A 27,605-nucleotide genomic window follows, 5' to 3' on the forward strand; every position below is an offset into this window, starting at 1 on the left:
CCAGACAGGAGGTCCGGGCTGATTTCCGGGCAAAGGACGGGACTGGCCCGGCTGCATCACAGCCTGGGGGAACTGACCGCTGTCAGTCTTCACGCCCACACAGAAAGTACAGAGGTGGACGCAGTCAGCGTCACTCAAAGTGCCACGTTTACTGTGCCCCTCCCTGTGCTGGTCCACACGGGCTGCCTGGGACCGAAGACCCACACGAAACCCATCAGCCCTGCAACCACAGACCCGTGTCCATGTGCCACAGGGCCTGCTCGGTGCCCGATCCCAGACGAGGGTCAGAGGATGGCCGGATGTACCGACAAGTCCAGTGAGGTTAAAAGCAGAGGTCAGGACATCAGATGACATAGGAGGGTTAGTCCTGGTCTGGCCACATCATGGCTGTGCGACTTCTCACAAGTGACTCAACCTCTGTGAGCCACAGTTTCCCATAATTGAGTTTTCACAGTTTCCCAGTAAAATGCGTGGGAGGGCGGGACCCCTTAACAGTGCTGCTCGAAGTTCATCATCCTTATACAGTCTGCTGATGGGACTGTCCTTGCTCTTGCTGCCCCTGCCCCCTCCACAGTGCCTGAGGCTGGGGACTCTGCAGGGCTCAGGGGTGCTCAGGGGCTGTGCCTCCCCTGGAATTGCTGCCTGTCCAAGGCCCTCGGGACTCAGTGCGGACTTTAACATTCCACCCCCCCCACCTGTTTTTGGCCTACTATGGAAGCTAAGTCCCTTGGTTCTGCGCATTGGTGTTTATAGACAAACTCTCACCACAGTGACTCGAGTCCACGTGGGGGCAGGTGGGGGAAGGGAGCAGGGTGGGCTGTTTCTCAGGAACATTAATGATCTTGTGATCCAGGTTCCTGCCAGTTTTCTTCTCTTAAAAGAAAATAGCTGGAGAAATGTACAGTTTGATCCAGGATCTTGGACACTGAATTTGTAGATAATTCCAGTACAAATTGGCTTGTTTTATGAAGAAAAATGTGTAGAAAATAGCTCCCTAGGAAATCTTCGTGAAAACTAGTTAAGATGGAGAGTTATGAGTTAAGTGAAACTCAGCAAACCTGAGCTCCGACGCCGTTTCTCCTTGGTTGGCTCCCAGGGCTTGTGTCTATCTTTCTAAATACCTGGCACCGAACTGCAGCTAAACCCTCTGTCATTTCAAGGACAAACTGAGCTGAGAGAGACTCCTGCTGAGCCACCGCCACCAGCAGAACCAGAAGCAGAACCACACACACGCGCTCTCCACACGATGCAGACGCGTCCACGCCCAGTCCTCCCGCAGCCCACAGGCACGAACTTGTACGTACGCGGTGGAACTTGCTATGATTTCCGTGAGACGCTCCCGTAAGTTGGTGACAGAAGGTCATCTGTTTAACTTGCTTTAGTCAACCAACAAATAGCAGAGCACTGAAGTGTGTACTTAAAAATGCTGCTAGTCAAACAAAGAAAACAAGAGACAAACACAAAACAGACTCTTAACTACGGAGAACAGACTGGTGGTCGCCAGAGGGGAGGTAGGCAGGGGGCTGGGGGCAGGTGGTGGAGATGACGAGCACGTTATCCTGATGGGCACAGAGTAATGTGTGGAACTGCTGAATCATTAGACTGTACACCTGGAACGGATAGAACACTGTATGAATTATACCTGAGTTACAAAATTTAAAAATGCTGCTGATTCTTACAACCTATGCATCCATCAAAAAGCCATCACGGTACTAGGAACGTGTTTCTGTGCTGGATCCTGGGGGTGGAGCAATGAAAAGCCAGACAGAAGTCCTGCCCTGGAGGAGCTTTCTTTCTAGAAGAGAAAGACACACAAGCAAGAAAAATGTGAACTGTGTTGGATGGCAATTTGGTGAAAAATAAAGCAGAAGCTGGCAGGTTGAAAGCAAGCAAGAGGGGGTGGTAGGTAATACAAGTTTAACAGGCTGTTCAGAGAGGACTCACAGAGGTGACATCTGAGCAGACTCCACGCAGAAATGCAACCTGGCAATGCCCTGGGCTGGCACGAGGACCTCCGTGGTGGTGCAGCGTTGCTGGCCGCAGCCCTAGCTGCAGACACGGGGGCTGCCTTGTGGAAAAGAGCGGCTAAGCACAGACTGCAAGAGGAAGTGCCTAGTGCAGGGGACTGGGGTGGCGTGAGCAGGGAATCCGGGCCAGGGCTGGGCCAGCAAGGACCCAACAGCTCCCAGACAGCATAGTCTGCTCACGAGACGCCTGGCGCTGTGCACAGCAAGTCCTTGGTGCCGTCCTCCTTAATGAGTCCCAGTGGTCTCGGGTAACTAGTGTGCGTGTGTGTGTGTGTGTGTGCGTGCCCACACATCCGTGTGGGAGAAGACGGGAGCATTCAAGGGAGAAATAGGACTTCCTGCTTTTAGGGTACGTGGAGTTCAAACAAGTAACAGTAAACAAAGGAGATTAAACTATTTTCTATCATGAATCTGTAAAGAAAAGAATCCTCAGCAATTATGTTAGATTCAAGATAAATGTGATAATGTGATGGGCAGGATTCAAAGATGGCCCCAACATCCCCGCCCCTTGGTGTACATGGCCTACACGATCCTCTCCCCTTGAGTGCGGAGGGTCCCATGAATATGGCGGAACGGCCACGCCACAATCAGGGAATGCTCCATGAGGTGGTGTGTAACAAAGACACCCCTGCTGGCTTTAACAAGCAGCTGCTGTGCTGTGAGAGGGCCATGTGGCCTCCAGGAGCTGGGTGCAACCCCCAACCGGCCAGCAAGGGAATTCAGCCCGACAACCACAGGAACTGACTTCTGCCAACAACCTGCAGGAACTTGCAAGAGAACCCAAGCCCCAGCTGAGGACACAACCCAGCAACTCCTGGTTTCAGCTTTCTGAGAACCAGCGTGAAGGACCCACTAGTGGATGCTGTGCCCAGACTTGTGATGTATGAGAATTATAAGATAATAAATATATGTAGTTTTAATCTGCTAACTTTGTAGAAATTTATCATATAGCAACAGAATACTACTACAAACAAGAACAAAGGGTACAGGATGCGAGGACTTCTTACATTCTAGATACCAGGTCAGCTGGTCTCCCACCGTCTCACTGAACACCCAGAGCATGCACACACAAGGGAAGTATTATTAGCCTCATGTTTGAAATAAGCTCAGAAAACAAGGCATTAGGGATATTATGCCTCCTTTCAGTTCAGGACACTATCGGCTAATGCCGAGAATGGACCTGGCCAGCATTTCAAGGAAGTGTGTGGCCCAGACACTGTCTCTCGGGTAATACGGAGTCTTCCATGACCCAAGGTAACTTCTTCGTCCCCACTTGGTTTGCCTGCTCTTCCTCGGCCCTGCTTTTACACGCGGCTACGGCCCAAGCCATCAGTGATGGTGTGAGCTGACTGGGCTCATTCACAGTGACTCCACAACCGCTTAGCTCACGTGAATGAACCAACTGGAAGACACAGAGAAGCAAGGCAGTGAAGGGATGTGTGAGAACTAGCAAGACAGGCTGAGAAAATGTAGCAGGTGAAGTGAAGTTTAATGTGGTGAGAGCCATCCCCAGAGGGCAAATCAAGGCCCGAGGAAGTGGGAGGGAGAGGAGGGATATTCAGCAAGACCACAGGAACTGAGACAATGTGAACCAAGCATAGAATCCTCAGGCACGTGGCAGCGGGACCCTGGGACAGAGCCTTACAGATAGAAGTTCAGCAACCGTTCTTTAATAATGCGTGTAGGGGTTCTCTAACGTGGACCTGTACATTGACCACAAAGATTCCCTGAAATGCCTACACAGCACAATACTGTACATCAGAACGGTGTCTTTCAACAGCTGTGACCCATGGTGGACTGTGACATCAAGTTGGTAGGCTGTGACATCCATTTTATAAAGGTGAAGACTGATTTAAAAAAGTCAGAGGGCATCACACGTAAGAACCGTTCTGTGACACTTCTCTTTTGCTCACATATACACGCACACAGATATGTGTGTCCCAGGTCACCACACAAGAGGCTTTACCTCAAAGCTTCTGTGGTGTAAGCCCCAGACTGGACCATCTCAAGCTACTGTTGGGCCTAGAGGAACTCCGCTCCTCCTCCTGGTAGGTTGAGGGCAGCTCTCAGGCCCAACGAGAAGGTCACTCCCTGCTGTCAACGGTGCTGCGCTAAGGTCTGCTTCAGGTCCCCCATGACATCTGCCGCGTGGTACTGGTCAAATGGCCATTGCATTTCTACTCCTAATTCTACTGAAAGATGCCTTGCAATGGTCAAATTCTAGAAGACGCAGGTCTCAAGTGGGAATGCCCCCTGCTCACCTGCCTACTTAGGAGCACCCCTGAAGGAGGGCAGGACGTGGCTGTGCAGGGCTGGAGAACAGAGATGGCGTATATTTGCAGCTTCAGAGAAATGAGACTGTTAACCTCCCCGCTGCTCCACTGCCCTTGACGCCATGATGTTTCCTGTGTCCCTCCCTCTGGGCTTTGCCCCTGACTGTAACTAGAGCTGCCTCAGGCACAGTTCAAGCTGAAGGCATCCTCAGGGAGTCCATCCAATTCTGGCAAACGTACACTTGGTATAAAGAAGGAAAGCAGGTACAGGGATAAACATTTGGTAAATGGATCCTCTTTCAAGAGCTGAATTTGATAAAATGGTTCCCCTTCACAGCTATGCTTACAAGCAAGCATTTGTACCTTGAACCCTAAGCCCCTGCAGCATCCTATTTCCCAGGTTAGAAAAAAAGGCATAAGACGTGAACCTCTATAAGCCTCTTTTCTCAAATTCTACGCGCGCACACACACACAGACACACTCCCCTCAGCCTGAGAATCGAGATAAAAGTATCATGATTTTGAGTTCCTAATTCAAATTACTCTTTGTCGGCAAGACTCAACACCTAAGTGCTCTAGCTCTTACTTTTCGGGATCCAAATTTGGAACACTAGCAGTAAATATTTGTTGTCAACTGATTATCTGCTTTCACTTCTCAAGACAGAGCATCCTTCATGCTCCCTTGTTTCGCTGAGGCTCCGTTCACGCCAAGCACACTTGCTGCTCATGGGCAATCCTGGACTGGCTCCCAGTGTGGACGCTGAGTGCCAGCCTCTGGAAGGAGCACGTAATTACGCATGGGCTAACGCTATTACCCTCTTTCTTTCTGCTACTTCTCCTCCAGCGAACCTGCTGGCAAACTGGAGCCCTAAGAACACACCTACTGGCATTGCAAACAGCTGTGATTATAAAAGGAAAGTTAAGTGTAACAGGCAGCTGAATTAAAAGCCGTGAACATTACAGGCAGTCCGGCATACTAAACAAGCCGTCATCTGACACGTCAGGTCTAGCACTCCTCGTGCCCAGGCTGAAATGGCAGTGGTGTTCCAAAAGCCACAGACCAACCAGGCCCACTACCTTCACGAGCTGGACGCAGAATAAATCAGGGTGGAGACAGCAGAATGGAATTTCCCTTCTCGTTCTACTGTGTGCCACGTCTCAGACTTGCAGTAGCAGGGAACAAACATTACTTTGCAGTAAATCCACTCCTCAACATAACGAATTTTAAGTCTGGGACTCTGAAACACACACAACTGCTTCAAAGATGGGAGAACGGCACCGGGTCCCTGGAACTGCTTCCTGGGAGCCAGGTGTTCCTCACCGTATCCCAGGACCCAAACATCAATTTCTGATGAGGTCAGAGAAGGGGGTGTTAATTTGTCATTAAGTACATGAAAGAGACAGAACGAGGCTGTCCAGCCTCTCTCGCCCAGTAAATGACAGGTGCTGAGGTCCTGAGGATACACAATGTAAATGGAAGCGTCAGAGCGGAGTTAGAAACGTGTCACAGCAGCGATTAAATGCAAACAGAACAGGATGGCACCCTTGGGGGTTTCGGAAGTCTGAGAAGCCAGCACACGTCACACCTGGCACCGTCCAGCAGGGAAGCGCGTCTGGCCACTGGACACGTGCTTTCTTAGCTGTTGATTCTGAATTCAAGAGCAGAAAAGGATAACATACTGGGGCAGGGAATGTTCCATGTTAATGAAGTCGCAAAATCTTTGTTGTAAAGACAAATGACCAGATGTTGATACGTTAACTCTTTCATGTGTAAAATGGTTATTTATATTTAAATGGATTCATGGAAAATCATCTCAGCATCCGGTAGAACAACTAAAATATGAGTTATGTATTCCGACTGGAGGTCTAAAGATGGAGTTTGTGGGGTCTGTTACCTTATTCAGTGTTCAATAGAGAACAGGGCATGGTTCACAAATGACAACTGCCGAGTTTTAAGTCCATTCCCATCAACACCATGTCATGTAAAAGGTCAATCTATTCCATTACCCGCTGGATTAAGTCTCAACAAAGCATTCCTTTCCTTCTAAGTTTCTGCCAATACAACTTATTTTCCTTGTCCAATCCCAAGTTTCTTAGTTTGACAGGTGGTCTGGTCTCCTGAATTATATGCTTTATGTATCTTGATATCTAGACTTGCTTCTTACACTACTTTTACTATCATCATCTGTTTGCTTCCACAGAGCAAAGCACAGGGAGAAGCCTGAAGAAGGACTGACTGAGTTAGAATCAGGAAATACATTCGGCATTATCAGAGATCCTCAATAACCTGTGAGAAATTGGACTCCTTAGAAAAACTAAACACAGCCCCACAGGGTTTGGAGAGAACTCCAAAAGGTAAGGAAAACTCCGGGGGACAGAGCAGAGGTCAGCTTGACCCTCAGCATACCCAACACCCTTGGGGTATCTCCTGGGCCCATCTCCTTAGAAGAGCTTCAAGAGCTCTGTGCCTTCCTTGTAGGGAGGACTCTGGCCTCTGGTCACAGCCCATGATGGACTTTCCTCCCCACTTCCTCACAAAGAGGCTGTCCACTCCCACTGCAGGATCTCCTGAGGTACATGCCTTTCATGGTTGCAGGGCACTCTTCCTCATGCAGAATCCATGACCAGCCCTCACTGGTCCTAGTCCCGCCTTACAGTGCCATCACAGAATAAGTAGCCCTGTCAATGTCTGAAAGAATTCTCTTGGTTTCCAGGGCCTTCCCTTCTCCAGGAAAGTATTAAGTACATTTTCGTACAGTCTCCATTTCCTGTCCTCAGGGAGAATGTCCATTCACTCTCATTTTTACATTTACCACAGCCTTCGACAGTATTAACATTTTTAGCAACCATATGACACAGCTGAATCATAATGACAATCCATCAACTAAAACTTCCAGGCTTTTTCCAGTCAGTACTTGTGTCTTCCCATCCTTTGCGGTAGGGCTACGGGACCTAAATACAGACTAATAGTTATGTATAATTAAATTTCATGTCTGAAATCTGGTCTATTATTTCAGTCAGTTGGGAGCTTCCAGAACCTCATTCTGTCACTCTAAGCATTCACTATTCCTTCTAGTTTTCTGTCATTTAAATGAGGAATCTGAGTCCAGTTTTCTTGGGACCCAGCCCATTCTGCTCCTCCCGTCTGCAACGACCCTACAGCCGAGGACATGGCACAGCAGTGTCTGGTAACAGCACAGTAAGGTCAGGTGGAGAATGAGGCTTGGGCCTGAACATGTAGTGGACTGTCTCCACACCTTAAGGCTGAAGTCTAGAACCAGAGATCTTCCCAAAGATCAACAGGCTGCCTGGAATAAGAAAATCAAAGGAAGAGAAAAAAAGAAGCCCACCCTGCTAAGTAAGGGATTCATGGCCTAGCTGCATGAAATGTTGGGGGGTGGGCAGGGGTGTGCCCTAACACAGCACTATGCAGGAGGAGTGGGGGCATGAGCCAACCCGCCACTAAGTGGTCTTCTAATCAGCTGTCCTAGCTGACCTATCAGATCAGTTCACTGCCCAGATAAAAAGAAAGTGATATTTGAATTATATACTCACTTAGAAAGGAAAGAAGAAAGAAAGGATCCAAGACCTCCTCTCCCTACAACAGCACACCTTCAACTGTCACTCAAATGAGTGAGAAAGTACTGAGGATGAGCAAATGGTGAGCACACTAGAGATCTTCCTTCCATGCTGGTATTTTATTAATCATAATTTTATAAGTACAGCTCTTAGACCAGTTACAAATGCACCGAACTGGCCTATTTATTTAGATCAGAATTCCCTGTTTATTGCTGAGCTATCGTGTGAGAGGCTATTCAATGTCGCAAATGAAACATGCACACTCTCGGGTCACAATCTCCCAGTCCTATGGTCTCTCTGAAGAAATCAGCCCAACCGCAAAGGACATTAGAGGGGCAAACCCTAATGAGTTGTAAACGATCACAAAACAACCCTTTAGAAGTCTCTTTTAGATGATTCTCCCGAGGCTTCCACTTTCCCATATGCCCTCTGCAAACCTCGGCTTGCTCCCTAAGCATACAGACATCCTGACTAGTCCTGCCTCTTCCCTCCTAAACAAGGTCATACATGACCCTGCGACATCTCAGGCTTCCCACTAAGTCCCTGAAGCCCAGTTCCAGATGCCTATCCATGAGGCACAGCCACCTCTGGCCCAAAATTGAGTCTATCATCCTAAAATCTATTACTCATCACCAATTCTACCTTCCTACAGCAAGCTTTTTTATGATATGATTTAATGTAATTTTTCATTTTCAGCCTTGTGATGGCAGAACATGGCAGATCATACCTCTGGCTTGCCTTTAAGACCCCAACCCACCATGGGAAAGTTCTCCATTGAATGAAACAGCAATACGTTTCCCCTGCAAATAGGAAAGGACAAGGTCCAGGAGGAGCCCCCACGGCTCCAAGGGCTCACAGTGCGGAGCACTCAGGAAAGTGGCTCTCAGCTTTGGCTCATATTACAATTAGTGGGCAGCTTTAAAAAATACCCACGCCTTTCAGTGGGACTCTCTCCTCAGGCGAGTCTGGTACACAGCCAGGACTAAGAACCAATGACCTAAATTTGGAGCCCTCTAGTCTCTTACTCCTCTCTTAGCGGCCAGCCAGTCCAGTGAGGGCAGGGTGTGATGAGTCAGGGCATACGTGTGCGTGTGAGTGCCTGTGTATGAGGGCATGCAGCACGAGGTGGGTGTTTTGATTTTTCTGATCAATTAAAAAAAAGTTTTATTGAGATATAATTGTTATACAAAAACTTCACATATTTAATATGTGCGGTTTGGTGTTTGGACATATGCAAACGCCCATGATACAACCATCACAACCAAAGTAACAGACATATTATGATCAGTTTCAATACTGAACATCTGTGAGAAAAAGACTTTTTTTTAAAGGACTTTCACCTCTCCAATCACAGGTTTTAAACCTTTTATCTGGCTGTCAAGTGAAAAATTTCAGACTTGAGGATGAACTGATGGTTCATTCTTTCTCTCAACCTCGGCTAGTATGTCAGCATCTTTGCCTCCCAGGTGTGACCTGGTCTCCCTGTGCCTATTTGATGACACAAGGTCCTATTCTGAGGATCTGTTACCTTTGATCTGGTTGACACACCTCATGGCAAAGTCAAACATCTCTGGGACTTAACGAGGAGACCACAGTGACTCTGACGAAAACGAACTGTAAGACTCTGAGGGTGGGAAGGACGGCTGCCCTGTGAGCTTCTCCTCCACAGACACATCCTGTACTAGAGAACATCACAAACTTAAATAAACTAGAACTGGTTGTACTTAGTAGGCATATGGGATTTACCTAGGGAATTTTTACCTTTCCGTTTACTCTGGGAGAAAATACTATAAATGCTTACCATAAGTTCTAAAATTAACAGATTAAAAGGGTGACAAAGGGCTGATTCCCCGGCCATCTGGCCCTGGAATCACCGCTGCCTCAGAGCAGGTGCACCTGGAGCCGAGGTGAGGAGATGAGGTCAAACCGACCAAGAGGCTGCAACTACTGCTGACCTTTGCTAACTCCAAGTTTGGAGACTCTAACCTTGTGTCTCCGGGATAGTGGTTTCTCCTCTCTTCTCCTCTCAGCAAATTGCTGATCACTTAAAATCAGTTTATTCAACTCTATCCTGAAGAACAAACAGTTTATTCCCTGTAGCTCTGCGTTAGCTCTTAGATCGAGAAACTAAATTCTGGCCAGAATAGTGAGTTAATATGAAAAATGAAAACCAGGAGTTCTCCTATTATCTTACAGAATTTAAATCTGATAATAAATTTCATCTTATTGAATTAACACAGGCATGGAAAATAAAAATGGAATGATATGAATTTGCCAATAAAATCTTGAAAGCAGACAGATTCTAGTACCCATTAGCTCAAAAATCATGAAAGTTAGAGTCAGGCTGACGCCTGGCTTACTTTCTCAGCTTTACTTTTACTTGAGTTGGTCAACTATTATTTACATGCTCAGAACTCTTCAGTCTACACTCTGTCTCTGGAACTCCTCCTGAGTTGCAAGAACAAAGCCTCCACCGTCCGTACTTCCGGGATGTTCTGCGAGAACTTCAAACTCAACATGCACATAGCTGACATCCTCCACTCCCTCTTCTGCTGAATTCCTCCCTCAACCTGCTGTCTTTATGGTCTCTCTCACTGTCTGCCCAACTAGAAATCTCTGAGTAACTGAGTCCCTTTCTCCCCACAGCTTCTGTGAAATACTACTTAAGCCCACCTCTGTGTTGGTTAGCTCCAGCCTCACCGAGTCAGACCTTCCCTATTCTGCCCTAACTACACAACAACCTCCTCACTTCCTGTCTCCACCTCTCACCCCTGCTCTCTTCTGACACCTGCACAAGCTGCTGCACTGTACAGAAGTCTCAACCACGCAGACTCTTCTCAGGGAGCCTCACCTTCTCTTTCCATCTCATCTCCTGACACCTGCCAGGCAGCCTAAACTCTAGCCTCATGGTTCCCCAAGTATATGATGCATCTTCACACTTCTGTGGCTTATGCCTCCACCATGCCTCTGAAACTGCTCCCCACCCTTCCAAGGTCAGTTCTGTGAAGTCTTCCCTAATGCTGTCCCCTCATTCGTCCCCACACACTGATCCTCCCTTTGCTGGATCTCCATCTGTACAGCTCTCCTCACGTGCACTGCTAACAGCATCTGTCCTCCACACTGGACCCTGAGCTTAAAAGTAATCTTATCTCATTCCTTTTACTGCCCAGGTGCCTAGCATGGTTCCCGGCACATCACAAGTGTTTTGCCTTAAGCTGAAGTGACAATGCAGCAGAACAGAGACTCCCTCAAAGGGAACAGCACAGTGACTAACATGAGCACAGAGTACAAACGGCACTTTGATTACAGTATTACACCCAGGGCTGGTGAGGTTGGTTAGAGACCAGTGTCTCCTATGCACTTGGCTGGCTACATCATGACAGCTTCTGGGAGGTTAGTCTGGCAGTGTTTATTAAAATATAAAATAAGCTTAACCTTTGCTAACACAATTCTATTTTTGCAAAATCATCCCATGACAAAAATAAGTTCTAGCGCATAAAGATACAGTATGTAAAAAATGTTTATTGAGTAGTGGGGCACAGTAAATTCCTTTCTCCAAACTCCTGGGACCAGATACGTGGAGAACTCAGAACCATTTGCATTCACGAATGATAAGATAGCAATACCATGTATTATATAAAACGACCAAGCAGAATCTGCACTGAAATATACAAAACATCTGCTGAAAGAATCAAAGAGGCCATTAGACTGAGGTGGCATTAGAGCCTTTGTAAGCAAACCAAAACCTAGCCAAAGTCAATTCCTGTAAATGCCTCAAGGCTAAGAACAACCACTCACAAACAGTCAGCTAGGGTTTCCCAAATAATGCACCCACTCAAACTACAGCCAATTAAATAATTTCCTTGCCCTGCTTCTCTATAAAATCCTTGCCCCAAGCTCCTGTTGGTGGAGTGCTCCTAACTACTTCCACTGTGAGACCGCCCAATTCGAACCTATGTTTACTCAAATAGACTCTTAAGAATTCTAATGTGCCTTGGTTAATTTTTTAACACATGATACTAAATAGAATTTTAAAGGCTACATAAAGTAGCCTTATGTCTACTCAAATCCATTTTTGCTATTGAATGAATTATTTAAATATTTGTTTACATGGACTATTCTCTAGGATAACTCACATGTTAGGCCACAAAACAAATCTCCATAAATTGAAGAATACTGAAATCACATAGTGCATTTCTTCTGACCACAACAGTATGAACTAGAAATCAATTACAAGAAAAAATAATGGAAAACACACACACACTTGGAGAATAAACAGCATACTATTAAACAACCATTGGGTCAATGAAGAAATCAAAGAGAAAAAAGATACATGGAGACAAATAAAAATGACAATACAATGGTCCATAATCTTTGGGATGCAGTGAAAGCAGTTCTGAGAGGAATTTATAGTGATAAAGGCCTCCCTCAAGAAATAAGGAAAATCTCAAATAAAAAATCTAACCTTACATCTAAAGACACTAGGGTAAAAAAACAAAAAACAAAACAAAAAAAACAATGCCCAAGTCAGTAGAAGGAAGGAAATAATAAAGATCAGAGAATAAATAAATGAACTAGAAACTAAAAAGAACAACAGAAAAGATCAATGAAAGCAAAAACTGGTTCTTTGAAAAGATAAACAAAATTGATAAACCTTTAGCAAGATTCCTCAAGAAAAAAAACAAGAGAGAGGTCTTAAATAAAATCAGAAATGAAAGCGAAGTAACAACAGACACCACAGAAATGCAAAGGTTTATAAAAGACTGCTATGAAAAATTATATGCCAACAAACTGGACAACCTAGAAGAAAGGATAAATTCCTAGAAACATACAATCTTCCAAAACTGAAATTTCAAAGAAACAGAAAATCTGAACAGACCAATACTGGTAATGAAATTGAATCAATAATCAGAAAACTCCAACAAACAAAAGTCCAGGACCAGATGGATTTACAAGTAAATTCTATGAAACATTTTATTCTCCAAGCTGGTCCAAAAAAGTAAGAGGAAGGAAAGCTTCCAAATATATTCTACGAAGTCAGCATTACCCTGACACCAAAACCAGACAAGGGCACTGCTAAATAAGAAAACTACAGGCCAATATCTGTGATGAACATAGACGTAAAAACTCTCAACAAAATATTAGCAAACCACACTCAACAATACATTAAAAGGATCATTCACCATGATCTAGTGGGATTTATTCTGGGGGTGCAAGGATGATTCAACATCCGCAAATGAATCTGTGATATACCACGTTAACAAAATGAAGGATAAAAAAATCATATGATCGGGGCGCCTGGGTGGCACAGCGGTTAGGCGTCTGCCTTCGGCTCAGGGCGTGATCTCGGTGTTGTAGGATTGAGCCCCACATCAGGCTCCTCTGCTATGAGCCTGCTTCTTCCTCTCCCACTCCCCCTGCTTGTGTTCCCTCTCTCGCTGGCTGTCTCTATCTCTGTCGAATAAATAAATAAAATCTTTAAAAAAAAAAAATCATATGATCATCTCAATACATGTAAAAAAAAAGCATTTGACAAAATTCAAGATTTGTTTATGATAAAAACTCTCAACAAAGTGGGTTTAGAGGGGACATAGCTCAACATAATAAAGGCCATACAATCCACAGCTAACATCATACTCCATGGAGAAAACCTGAGAGCTTTTCCTCGAAGATAAGGATGTCCACTTTTACCACTTTCATTCCACATAGTACTGGAAGTCCTAGCCACAGCAATCAGACAGGAAAAAGAAATAAAAGGTATCCAAGTTGATAAGGAATAAGTAAAGAAGTTATATGTAGATATAAAGAAAACCCTAATGACTCCTCCAAAAAAAAAAAAAAAACCTATTAGAATAAATGAATTCAGTAAAGTTGAAGGATACAGAATTAATACAGAGATATGTCGCATTTCTGCACACTGATAATGAAGAAGCAGAAAGAGAAATGAAGAAAAAATTCCATTTACAACTGCACCAAAAAGAATAAGATAACTAGGAATAAACCTAACCAAGAAAGTGAAAGACCTGTACTCTGAAAACTACAAAACACTGATGAAATAAAGACAACACAAAAAAATGAAAAGTACATATAATGCTCATGAATTGGAAGAATTAATAGTGAATGTCCAAACTACACAAAGCAATATATAGATTCAATGCAATCCCCATCAAAATACCAATATTTTTCACAGAACTAGAATATATAATCCTAAAATTTGTATGGAACCAAAAAAGACACAAAAGAGACATTAAAAAAAATCACCAAAATAGTCTTGAGAAAAAAGGAACAAAGCTGGGGGTATCACAATCCCAGATTTCCAGATACACTACAAAGCTATAATAATCAAAACAGTACGGTATTGGCACAAAAACAGACTAGAGAGTGCAGGAATAAACCCATACTTATATGGTTAATTAATCTGTAAGAAGGCAAGAATATACATGGGCGAAAAGACCGTTTCTTCAGTGAATGGTGTTGAGAAAACTGGACAGCTACATGCAAAAGAAGTAAACTGGACCCTTTCTTACACCATACTGATAAATAAACTCAAAGTGGATTAGAGACCTAAGTGTGAGACCTGAAACCATAAAACTCCTATAAGAAAACACAGGCAATAATCTCTTTGATGTTGGCCTTAGCAACAGTTTCCCAGATATGTCTTTCCAGTCAAGGGAAACAAAAGGAAACGTAAACGATTGGTACTACACCAAAATAAAAGCTTTTGCACAGCCAAGGAAAGCATCAACAAAATGAAAAAGCAAACTCACTGAATGGAAAAGACATTTGTAAATGATATATCCAACAAGGGGTTAAAATCCAAACTATATAAAGAACTTCTACAACTCAACACACACACACACACACACACACTACACACACTACAACTATAAAATGGGCAGAGAACTTGAATAGACATTTTTTCCAAAGAAGACATATAAATGGCCAACAGAGACATGAAAAGATGCTCAACATCACTCATCATCAGGGAAATGCAAATCAAAACCACAATGAGATATTGCCTTACACCTGTCAGAACGGATAGAATCACAAACACAAGAAATAACAAGCGTTGGCAAGGATACAAGAAAAAAGAACCCTCATAAGCTGTTGGTGGAAATGCAAACTGGTGCAGCCACTGTGGAGAACAGTATGGAGGGTCCTCAAAAAATCAAAACTAGAATTACCATATGATCCAGTAATTTCACTACCGGTTATTTACCCAAAGAAAACAAAAACACTAACTTGAAAAGATATATGCACCTGTTTACTGTAGCATTATTTACAATATTCAATATGGATGGACCTAGAAGGTATTATGCTAAGTGAAATAAGTCAGAGAAAGACAAATACTATATGATTTCACTCATATGTAGAATCTAAAAAACAAAAAAACAAACACAAAGAAAAACAAGAAGCAGAATCAGACCCATAAATACCGAGCAAAAACTGATGGTTGCCAGAGGGGAAAGGGATTTGGGATGCGAAAAATGGGTGAGGGGGAGTGGGATTACAGTTATACAATGAATGAGTCACGGGATGGAAGGCACAGCATAGGGAACACAGTCATGGATACCGTCACAGCGCTGTGTGGGGCAGGTGGGAGCTGGACCCTATCCTGTGTTGCACTTGCGGTGGGCGTAGCAGTTGGCAGACAGAGTCGTCAAATCGCTATTTTGCAGATCTAAAACTAATGTAACACTGTGTGTCAACTACACTTCAATAAAGAATTTACTTTTAAGTACTGTCTTAAATTTTAGAAAATTAGAAATGAAAGTTGGACCTTCAATAGTAAAAGCAAAACAGAATGGACACTACCTGAATGCGCCATGATTACAGGGAAATGTGGGAATTGTGGTACCTCCCCACGCTCTCTATTATGAAAAACACTGAGGTTGCTTCGTACACTGATTTGGAAGAGGACGTGCAATACGTAAACTCAGAATCAAGTTACACAATGCACACTGAAACATGACACTGTCGGGTTGTCTGTTCGTCTGGGTTACTCTAACAAAATACTACTGACCGGGTGGCTGACAGACAACGTCAATTCCTGTCTCCCGGTTGTGGAGCCTGGGAAGTCCTAGATAACCACCCTGATCACGTTCTCCGGGGGCCTCTTTCTGGCTCATAGCTGGTCAGTTCTTGCTGTGCCCTCCCGTACCTGGTGGGAGAAGCAAGGGATCTCTCCAGAGTTTCTATAAAAACATTCACCAGGGCTCAGCCCTCAGAACCTAACTACTTCCCAAAGGCCTTACTTCCTCATACCATCACCCTTGGGGTTAGGACTCAACATATGAATGGGAGGGAGGCACAAACATTCAGACCACAGCAGGAGTCTGCAGATCTTAAGGGTAGATAATCAGGGAACTATTTCTCCCTGATCTGAGGACAAGAGAATGCCTCTACCTCATACCAGCGATCTTCCTTGATAAGGCCAACAATCAGAACAGAGAAAGAAGAAACATTTCTTCCTTAGAATATCTGTCCCTAGACTAGACCAGACCCCTCCGCTTCCAAGGCTGCTAAGCAAAGGCTGTGCTCAGCTGCTTCCCCACAGCAGAACAGCAAGAGTTTGGTAAATGGGCGTGCAGAGGAATGCACCTGCTCCCTTCCCCCACCACTCCTTTCCACTCCGCACATCCCTCAAGTTCCCAGGGCTGCTGGGAAGCCAGCGGGCCACCTGGAGTCCAGCTGACCTGGCCCAGAGGGAGCTCTCCAAAAGTCTTAGGATCCAAAAACAGAATAGGGAGGGGCGGTGCACACCAGCACCTCCTAGCCGTCAGACGCGGCCTTGTGTTTCAGAGCCCGTGGAACTGATCTTGGCACCTCCAAGTCTAGCAGGCAGGTAAGGTGGCCCAGCCTGGCCTGGCTCTAGAAAGCCTGTTCTCTGGGATGTTGGTCTGACATCTGCAAATAACACTCCATCCACTCACACCATTAATTATTCACAACAGAAAAATGAACCCAGAGAGACACAATAAACCAGGATGATGTGAGTGCCTTAGAAGACGCTTCAACACTCCAATGGGAGACTCAGGAATAGGGCCTGAAAATGGCCTGGTCAAAAACACTAGCAAGGAAAGAGCAGTCCCAGAAGGAACGGCCTCTACCCGCTCTGCCCAGGCCTGGGCACGTGCTGCTGCTAGGTAAGCCGTGGACCGTGACCTCCTGGACGGCAGGTCCTGGCCCCCTCATCTTTACTTCCCACGGTCCCTCTCCTCACTCCCTCCTCCTTAGTGGTGGTGTGGAAATAGCAGGTACTCCATAAATGTTAGAAGGACTGACACATGACCATCACTCACAATGCACAATGCACTCACTCACTATCTTTCATGTATCCTATCTTCCTTCTGTATTTGACCAAAGCGCTTTCCATCCACATGTCCCGTTCCATTCTCTTCTTGGAGCTCGGCATGGTGTGGTGACTTGGTGTGGAGACTCCCTTGAGTCTCCGTCGGGCTGACTTCTGAGAAATTTCCCCACATTGTCTCCTTCAGTGGTACTTAGATCTGAACTCAAAGCTAAAACAAGTGAGCAAACGGAACATCTAGAATTCAAATGCTCTGTATCTCTGTTCCAGCCTGGTGGCAGCCATAGATGTGACCAGTTAGGCAAAAGGCCCTCCAAGAAGCCATAGGCCCAGGTGAATGGCTTAACCTCTCCTGTTGCCAATTATTTCATTTGTAAAACTAGGTGAATGGTTTTAAGGTGTTCTGAGTATTCTAAGAAAATACAGATAAATCTAGGACCACCTTTGGGGTCAAACCTTTCCCACCTGCCAACTCTCCAGCGGGCCTCTAGGTTATCTCACTTCAAAGTCACAAGTCTAGTTAAGAAGGCACAACAACCCACTTCTAACCTACCCTCTATTTTCTGGAAAGAATTACTAAATTCATTTCTATTCATCAAGAACAGGAAATATGCACATCTAAACCACAAGCTTTCTCTGGCTTGTTTAAAATCACATGAAAAAAGTCATTGTCTGAATTAACATCCATGTACCTGACTGTTGCAAAGCTTCAGCTCAGCACCTAGGAAGATGCCTTAGGAACCTCAAAATCTGAATCAGTGAGTGGTCACAGGCTCCTAGATCCCCCCCACCGGCTGACTGTGTGATTAACATTTTCTTCCTACTGTTGTGTCAATACTAAGACCTGCGGAAGAAAGACAACTCACTCCTCTGAAAGAAAATATGAGGTGGTTGTTTTGTATTTGGCAAGAAGGGTGGACCCTGAATGAACTAAAATCCATCCCACATCTGCAGGCTTGTTTCTGCTACAATTCATAAGCCTACTTGGGTCATTCATCTTTTATTCCCTACGCTCTACATTGTTTTGCACAGACAGCTGGAGGGTGTCACAGAATAAGCAGGATGAGACCTTGCAGACTACTTAGCATAGGAAACTGGGACCCAGAAAGATTAGGAGATTTGCCCATGATCACACAGCAACCTAATGGCAAGCAGGACTAGAGAGGGTCTTGACTTTCAGTCCCTAAAATGTCTTCCATCACTAAAGATGGACGGTGACTCACTCTGGCCCTCCCCAAGAGTGAGGCCACCATTTGTTTTGGTTACTAAATGTGCACTGAATGCCTTCTGTGTCAGGCCCTGTGTTAGCACAGAGACATGAAAGTCAGCAAGACAGAACTTGTGTGCTCAACAGACTTCCAGTGGAGGGAGGAGACAATGGGTGCTTTACTCTGGCAACAGTTAAGTGTGACGATGATGGAACATGGGACCAAAGGACCAGAGAAGGAGACACGCCCCTCAGCTGAAACAGAGATGAAGGGAGGCCATTATCAGAAGCTTTCTGGAGGGGATCATACATATAACAACCTTAGAGCAGGCACTGCACAGAGGAAGCACTCAAAACATGTTAGCTGTTGTCATTTTTAGTCTTTGAATTATAATTAATTCCGTCACAATTTCCCCACCGTGGAGGGCCCGGTTTCAGCAGCAGTCTAGGAAAACTCAGGGACACACTGCTCTGTCTTGGTCTGAGGAAGACGTGGAAACATGGGTGGATCTTGGTGACCATTAGAGAGCGAGCCGGAGCCAGGGATCCCACCAGCCCTCCAGATGATGTTCTTCTACCACTGTCAACTTTGGAGAAGGCCTTGAGGTCCCTGGCCCCACACCTGGAAACTCACCCATCTACGTGCCCATCATAGACTCAGCACTGGAACATGTTCCCCCTGCTTCTGCCACCCATGCCATCTCCCACCTCCACCCTTGAAGATACATGTCCATTCACAGACGGCGGCTGTGGGCAAGAGAGCCTCTGGGACCAGCCTCAGGCTGCAAATCTTAGCAGAAAGGATGACACTTGTTGTAGAGAGGGGAGACACCGCTCCTGATCTGAGTACCCCCCTACCATCCCCCACCCAGGAAGGGGTCAGTTATGGGGCCATGGTGCTACCCACTCAGGCACCAAGGGCACCTTGTGCCAACCTCTGGATACTAGAGCCAGGCTGGGAAGGGCTCTTCTGAGATCACCAAGAGCATGCCCCATAGTGAGCCAAACTCATCCAGTCCTCCTGTCCCTCAGGGCGGCGATCCTTGTCCATGAAGTCAGGGGTCCCACCTGTCATCTATGGACACAGATCCCCGACCCTCTCCAAGCCATAATGCAACTACATACGAGGGATGATACACACATTATGAACAGGCACAGCAGTATCTACCGTGACTGCGACGGAATGCGGTCCTTACCGTGACCACATCTACTTTATAACGGGAGAACGAAGGCGTAGAGGCCACGTGATCTGCCGAGTTGCTCAGTGGGTGAGAGCAGGCGAGCCCAGAACTACCTCTCCTGCCCTGCATGGCTGCCCTTTGCACACTCAGGAGTACTGGGTGCACTGCCCGAGACAGGCCAGCCGCTCGCAGTCACCAGACAAGGCACAAGGAACTCAGCACTTCCTGCAGCTACCTGGGCCTCACGGTGAGCTCCAGGGTGTGAGGCTGCATTTAGATAAATGCCACCTTAGATTGCAGTACTTTCTGGACTCCAAACAAACAGGGAGGAAAGAGTGCTCCCTCCGATCTGTGTGGCCCTGTGCTTGCCACAGACCCGGAAAGGGCTCCTCGGCAAGGTCCTTCTCTTATCTTCGCATCTCATGCCTCCTACTGATCACATCGTGTTTTAAGCTGTGTAGACAAAGGGGGTTGAATGAGCAAGTCCTTGGTAGAAGAACAATTCAAGTGGAGAATGAAAGTGAAGGAACCCAATTTGGTGAGGCCACATGACCACCCAGCTATTTTTAAATCATACTGTTGCTAGGAAGAGATACTAGGAAGCTCTGAACCAAAGTACAAAAAAGGCACGTTTTAATTAAAGGCTTTTGAAAGGGCAGCCGGTAGATAAGAAAGAAAGGTAGTAGAGTGAAGGGTAGGGGGAAAGGAAAAAAGAATTTGAAACGTGTTGTTTCTCTGTATTTCAAAGGGACTTTTTCTTCAAAAATAAGGAGAACATTTTGTTTGTACATATATGTATGCATGCTTCCAGCTCAACAGAGGTTAAAAAAAAAACCAATGAAAGAAATTTAAAAAACTGACTGAAGGGAAAGGGCAGTGAGAGGAAGATAATTTAGCATAAATAAATCCAAACAGACGATGGTGATTTTGTACATCAAGGTGGCTACAGTGGAAGCCTGATTATCTTTAAAAACTAGCCTCTATTAGCTTGGTGACTTTAATGCTGGAATAAAATTCGGGAACATGTAGAGAAGCAGGAAAAGTAGGAGCACCGTCCTGGATTTCTGGTGAGACAAATGAAACTAGATTTTGAATATAAGAACGAAATCTTTAAAACACATTTGCAAACTAGATGTTCTCTCCCTAATGCATCCCATGGTAAATTATAGGCACAAAACTGAGGTATCGTTTGGAATATATTTTCTGCAGGGAAAAAAATCCTGTCACAGAATGAGGACGCCATCTTGAGTCAACACAACTTTAAGAAATTATCTATTTTGAAGAACCTCATCTAAAGCACTTTACCCAGAAGAAATGAAAGGCAGGATATACCAGAAGTGTATCTTTAAAGTGAGATCTGTTAATTGATGGGTTTTAAGTGCAATGTCAAAGGTGCCCCGTCACACATCAGCATCCCGCAGCTCCCTGGGGCACAGGTGCCCTCTCTGCCTCCAGCACCGTCTCCCAGCCACATGCACACACACGCACGCACACACACGCGCACACGCAGCGTGTGGGGACCTAGCCGAGCCCCTGGCGTAGCGGCTGCACGCGACCCCTGTGCTGTGAGGCCGGTCCGCTCTCCAGCGCAGGGAGCACGTGGCGCGGCCTGGATTCGAGATCCGCACGTCCAGGCTCCCGCTGAGGGGAGCTCGGCCCTAAGCACCAGCACCTGTGCCGCATCCATGGGAAGCACGACAGCGCTGACTGCAGAGACGGCAGAGCTGCCCCCATGTCTGCACAGGCCCGAGTGCTTCGGCTTCGGCTCGGGATCATCCTGGGCCGATCACCTGCGCAGCACACCTGTCCTCCAGGCGCCTGCGTGCGGATGCAGTGCAACACACCGCAGCCACTTCCCCTCCCCCTCTTGCAGGACTGCGCTTCTCCCGCAGCGGGACGCAGAGCGGCAAGCAGACCTCGCAGGGGCAGCGAGTGGTGAGCTGAGCTGGTGGAAGGCCGAGCCTGTGCCAGCACAGAGGGGACGCCACACGGCCTGGAGGCGTGTGTGCGTGTCTGCCGACGATTTCAGTGCCGACAACACACGGCGCGGGCGGCACACCCAGGTCCACGCTCACGCTCACGCCCACTGAGATCAGGTCGAAAGGCCAGGAAAGAGCAGAGCCGAGCGGCCCGAAGGTCAGCAGCTGGACAAGGGCAGCGCCGGGATCACAGTGTGAAGCTACCAAGTGCTACTGAACTGCTCGCTTCCAAGCGGAGAGGTTGGTTACTCGAATTTCACCTCGATTAAAAAGAAAGTCATAGAGCAAATATCTGAGCGCTGATCTTCTGGACCTTGGAGCACTTACAGTCGATGACCAAGGAGAAAGTGCCAGAGGGGCGCCTGGGGGGCTCCGTCAGTGAGGCGTCTGCCTGCTGCTCGGGTCCTGGTCCTGGGGTCCGCGGATCGAGCCCCGCATCGGGCTCCCTGCTCGGTGGGAAGACTGCGTGTCCCTCTGCCTGCCCCCCGCCCCCCCCACCACGTGCTCTCTGGTCTCTCAAATAAATAAATAAAATCTTTAAAAAGGAAAAAAAGCAAAAGAAAAAGAAAAGGTGCGAGAACACGGTACCTAAAAACAGGGAGAAGGAAGCGGGTAGGAAATCCGGGTGCAAACCTGGCAGTGAACGCCCGGCGCCACGCAGTGCGTCAAGCAGCGGGGAAACGGTCCTGCGGGCGCGTCCTGGCAGCGCACACAGGCCACACAGACACACAGTCCCGGCATCACGCGCAGGCCACACAGACACACAGTCCCGGCGGCGCGTTCAGGCCACACACCGCGGGAAGAACCCCCAAGATGCCCTATCAGAGCCCAAAGGAGGACAAGCAAGGGCTCCTAAAGGAAGGCTTCCCAGCCAGCGAAGAGCCTGCCAGCCAGGGAACTAGCAGCGCTGCAGGCTGCCTGCAGGGTCCGCGTCGGCCGACGGGAGGGACTGAACACAAAGGCACCCACTCAGCTTTCGGGGAGGTCCGCTGGCTGCCAGGCACGTCTTAGGCATCGGGAATTCAAATATTCAGACGTCATGGTCCCGGCCCTCAGGGTACTCACAATAAAGAAAGAAGATAAAACCAGACAAATATCTTGTAAATCTAGTGTTTAAAGGTGGCTAAGAATTTAGACTTTGTTCCTGACGTTTTTAAGCAGGAAAGTGACATGAAAATCTCAGTAATTTAGAAAGAAGTGAGAATTTGATGAGAGAAGGGAATGAAAGAAGGCCCATTGGAAAGCCATCTCTATATTCATTGCAAACCCTATCAAAACCTAATGGCATTTTTTGCAGAAATAGAAAAAACAATCCTAAAATTTGCCATAACAAGAGATCGGGAATAGCCAAAGCAATCCTGAGAAAGAACAAAACTGGATGCATCATACTTCCTGATTTCAAACTATACCATAAAGATAGAGTAATGAAAACAGTATGGTACTAGCATAAAAACAGACACATTGACCATAAGAACAGAATACAGAGCACGGACATAAGCCCCCCATATATAGTCAACTAATAGTTCACAAGGGAGCCAATGCTCAGTGCAAAAAGAATGGTGTCTTCAACAAATGGTGCTGCGAAACCTGAAGAAATGCTTGTAGAACAATAAAATTGGATTTCTATATCACAGCACTCACAAAAATTAACTTGGAATGGATCAAGGACTTATAACACCTGATAAACTAAAAATCCTTGAAGAAAATATAGGGAAGAAGCTCCTCGACATTTGTCCTAGCAATAATTTTTTTGGATCTGACACCAAAAGCACAAACAGCAAAAGCAAACATCGATCAAAAGGGCTATACTACATCAACTGAAAAGCCACTATAAGCACAAGGAACAATCAACAAAATGAAAAGGCAACATATGGGAGGGGAGACAAGATGTGTAAACCAGTTATCAGACAAGGGGCTAACAACCAAAATATACAAGGAACTCCTACAACTCAATAGGGGGAAATAACTAATAGTAATAATCTGATTAAAACGGGCCGAAGAACTGAATAGACAGTTTTCCAAAGAAGACAAACAAATGGCCAACAAGTACATGAAAGAGTGCTCAACACCACTCATCCTCAGGGAAATGCAAATCAAAACCACACACAGGTACCACCTCATACCGGTTAAAATGACTATCATCAAAAAGATAAGAGATAATAACTGTCAGTCATGCTGTGGAGACAAGGGAACCCCATGCACAGCTGGAATTGTGAGCTGGTACAGCCACTATGGAAAACAGCATGGAGAGTCCTCAAAAAATTAAAAATAAAATTACAATATATAATCCAGCAATCCCACTGGTCACTAAACATGCAAAGGAAATGCAAAGAGGGTCTTAAAGAGATATCTGCACTCCCATGTTCACTGAGGCATTGTTATTATTCACAATAGCTAGGATATTGAAGCAACCTAAATGTCCATCAACAGATGAATACATTAAAAAGATGTAATGCACACATAAAATGAGATATTAATCACCCTCAGGAAAGAGGGAAATTCTGCCATTTGTAACAAAATGGATATACCTCGAGGGCATGGTAAGTGAAGTAAGTCAGAAAAAGACACTATATGATCTCACTTACATGTGGAATCTGAAAAAGTCAAACTCATAGAAGAGTAGAGTGGTGGGTACCAGAGCCGGGGGGGGGGGGGGGCAGGGAGAAACGAAGAGACATGGGTCAGAGAGTAAAAACTTCCAATTCCAAGATGAATAAGTTCTGGGGATGTCATGTACAGCATGGTTATGATAGTTAACAATACTGCATTATAGACTTTAAAGTTGCTAAGAGAGTCAATCTAAGTGTTCTCACCACAAAAAAAAAAAACGGCAATTATGGAGAGGTTAGCTAAAGCTATGGTGGTAATCATTCTGCAATATATATCAAATCAACATGTTGCACACCTTAAATTTACATAATGTTAGACATCAGTTATATCTCAATAAAGCTGGATGAAACAGAAAGTATATGCAATGCTTCAGAAGAGCATTAACACAGGTGTGGATGCAGGTGAAGGCAGTGGGAACGGAGAGATCAGAGGTCACATCAGGAAGACTCGTGTGTATGGTTGGGGTTTTCAAGCGGCTATGGGGTTAAATGATATTGGTTCAGTAAGGGGCACAGGACACTGCCTAGGCTATAGTAAATTCTCAGTGTTACTATTATACCTTTTTATATTAGCTTCAGCACTCTAATAATAGAGTGACTTTACTTTCTAATGTTTAGAACCCCCCTCACCACTGGTAAAGAGAGGTGAGAGGAAACCAAACTAGCAGACAAACCACACTAAAGACACGAACAGGGCTTGTCTCTGTGCTCTCCGTCAATACAAAAAACAAACAAACAAACAAAACCTACCCAAATATGGAGGGAATAAGTAAATGAATAAAGTAACAAACACACAAGTAAACACAAGACCACAATAACCTTCAACTCCCAAACTCTAAAACACCAAGAAATGGGAGCACCTGGGCGGCTCACTGGGTTAGGCGACCAACTCTTGATATCGGCTCAGGTCATGATCTCAGGGTCCTGACACTCAGCTTGCCTCAGGCTTCACACTCATCAAAGAGTCTACTTGTCATTCTCTCTCTCTCTGCCCCTCTGCCCTACCCACGCCCCCCCCCCCCACGCTCTCCTGCTCATTTGCAGGCATGCTCTCTCTTTCTCTAAAATAAATAAATAAATAAATAAATAAATAAATAAATAAATAAATAAATAAATATTTTTTAAAAACACCAGGAAATGATTCATCAGCTGATCTACAAAACAATTTGAAAAAGATCTATTTTCAGGAGTGCCTGGGTGGCTCAGCCAGTTATGCGTCCAACTCTTGATTTTGGCTCGGGTCGTGAGATCAAGCCTCATGCCGGGCTCTGCGCTGGGCATGGAGGCTGCTTAGGGTTCTCCCTCTCCCTCCCTCCTCCTCCCCCGTCCCCTTGTGGCACACTCTCTCTAAAACAAACAAACAAAACCACAAAAGTTTACCAAGGAATATACATTGTTCTAAGAACCAAAATATTTTATCTCCATGCTACCCCATAACCATGTTTCTTGAAGCTGACAACTCTGTAATTAAAGTCCTTATGCTGCTGCTTTATTTTCCAGGTGGGTTTTATCTTATTGCAGCTGCAGAGGCCTTCTGCCAGGACTCCGCAATGTGGGGCATTAGGGACCCCTGCTTGTCAGTATGTCCCCACTCACAGGCAGGCAACTTTCTCCTCCTAACCTGATCTCTTTCAGATCAAAAATTAAACAAGAATGGCAGGTAATAAAAACGTACATCTTGGCCAATTAAGAAATAACATTCTTTGCTACTGTCAGGTATTTCCTGTCCAATCTCTCTATATGGTAAAATATAGAGTGTTTCTGCTCTAATACAATTATATACGTTACTGAAAGATCTCAGGTTTTACAAAATTTACTACTGGGGGGCGCCTGGGTGGCTGTCGTTAAGCGTCTGCCTTCGGCTCAGGTCATGATCCCAGGGTCCTGGGATAGAGCCCCGCATCGGGCTCCCTGCTCAGCGGGAAGCCTGCTTCTCCCTCTCCCACTCCCCCTGCTTGTGTCTTTCGCTGTCCCTCTCTGTCAAATACATAAATAAAATAAAAATTTACTACCAAAAATAACAGTTTCAGAAAAAATTAGCTTGGGGCATTCCTCTCAAAACCTATGAAACTTCAAAACACAATAAAAATAATAATTGATAACCTGGAGAGTTCATCTGACCATCTAGGCAGGTGGTCAGCACAGCCAGTGACTAACTCAGCCAACTAAGAAACAAAACAAAATATAAAAACCACAGGGGTAACATACAATAATGCTTTAATGAGAGTAACACTGGCAGGCACCCAGGCAGTGCTCGGAGCCAAGGGCCATGAGAGGCTGGCTGTCCCTGACTAGGGAGGGGCCCAGGGCCAGGTGATCTTTCCGATCACTGCCAACGCACACACACACAGTCACAGCAACTGACCTTAGAACGTTTTCCCATCTGGCTCAAGTTCAGAATTCTACTCCCCCTGCATCCGCTCCCTTTGCTTAGGAAATTTGTGTAGACCAACATAACTCCGGCCCTGCTCAGACACCTTGGCCTTTTGACCAATTATGTATGAGTGGACACGTATCCCAGAACAAGGCAGCTGGTATTTCGTGCTGCCCTCGAAGGCAGTGGTCTGAGCAGGCTAAGCGTCCTCAGACGGGTGGCCCGCACATCTGTGAGCAGAGGCAGGTGAGACCAAGGGCATGGGCCTCCCCAAATCCTATAACCAGTCCTGTCACCTACAAAAGAAATAATTCCCAGAGAAAGATGTGACCACAGACTCAAACCAACAGAAAAATGCAAATACTTACATATAATATGTTGGATAGAGTCCTTCAAAATACCAGCAATGTTTTTTGGCCTCTGTGCACTGAAAACAGAAGAAAAACTTTGTCAGTGGAAAGTCACCTGCACATTGTTAAAAAGATCTGACAAAAGCCACGAGGATGGATGAACTGATAGACCTCGAAGTGTGCAGAGCAGAGGGTGGGGGAGACAAAGAATCAGAGGGAGATCCACCCCATGACAACTTTTTTTTAAAAAAGATTTTTTAAATTTATTTATTTGAGAGAGAGAGAGAACGGGAGAGAAAGCATAAGCAGGGGAAGGGACAGAGGGGGAGGGAGAAGCAAACTCCCCACTGAGGAGGGAGCCAGACGCAGGACCCCAGGATCATGACCTGAGCCGAAGGCAGACGCTTCACCAACTGAGCCACCCAGGTGTCCCCACAATGATTTTTTAATTTCTTTAATTTTTTAAAAGGAAAGAAAACATAGGAAAACATTTCCCTATAATTTTTCTAGTCTTTTATTTCCGTAAATATATGGGCATTAAAAAGGTTATTCATTAAAAAGGTAAACTAAAGGCAATCCATTTTTTAAAATTCATATGGTACCATAGTTCAAATATCTAAAATATGCTAAAAATAAAATATTACAAATATTTCCATTTCCCTCCAACTTTCATTTTTGAAAGGTATTTCCCACATTTTTAACATTTCTAGATCTTTA

At 45.6% G+C, this 27,605-nt stretch overlaps 1 protein-coding gene across 2 annotated transcripts in view; it reads right to left on the reverse strand.

Annotated features, from left to right (window-relative positions):
* The window catches only part of VOPP1 (VOPP1 WW domain binding protein), a 115,315-nt gene that overhangs the window by 41,417 nt on the left and 46,293 nt on the right, over window positions 1–27,605 (reverse strand). For both annotated transcript variants that reach the window (XM_087861238.1, XM_045788533.2), the window contains exon 2: window positions 26,907–26,965. In XM_087861238.1, coding sequence (XP_087717364.1) covers window positions 26,907–26,965 — 59 coding nt within the window. The remainder of the gene's footprint in view (window positions 1–26,906; window positions 26,966–27,605) is intronic.

Source organism: Ursus americanus, chromosome 3 (genome assembly GCF_024610735.1).
Source record: "Ursus americanus isolate L20-20 chromosome 3, mUrsAme1.1.p, whole genome shotgun sequence".
Lineage (NCBI taxonomy): Eukaryota > Metazoa > Chordata > Mammalia > Carnivora > Ursidae > Ursus > Ursus americanus.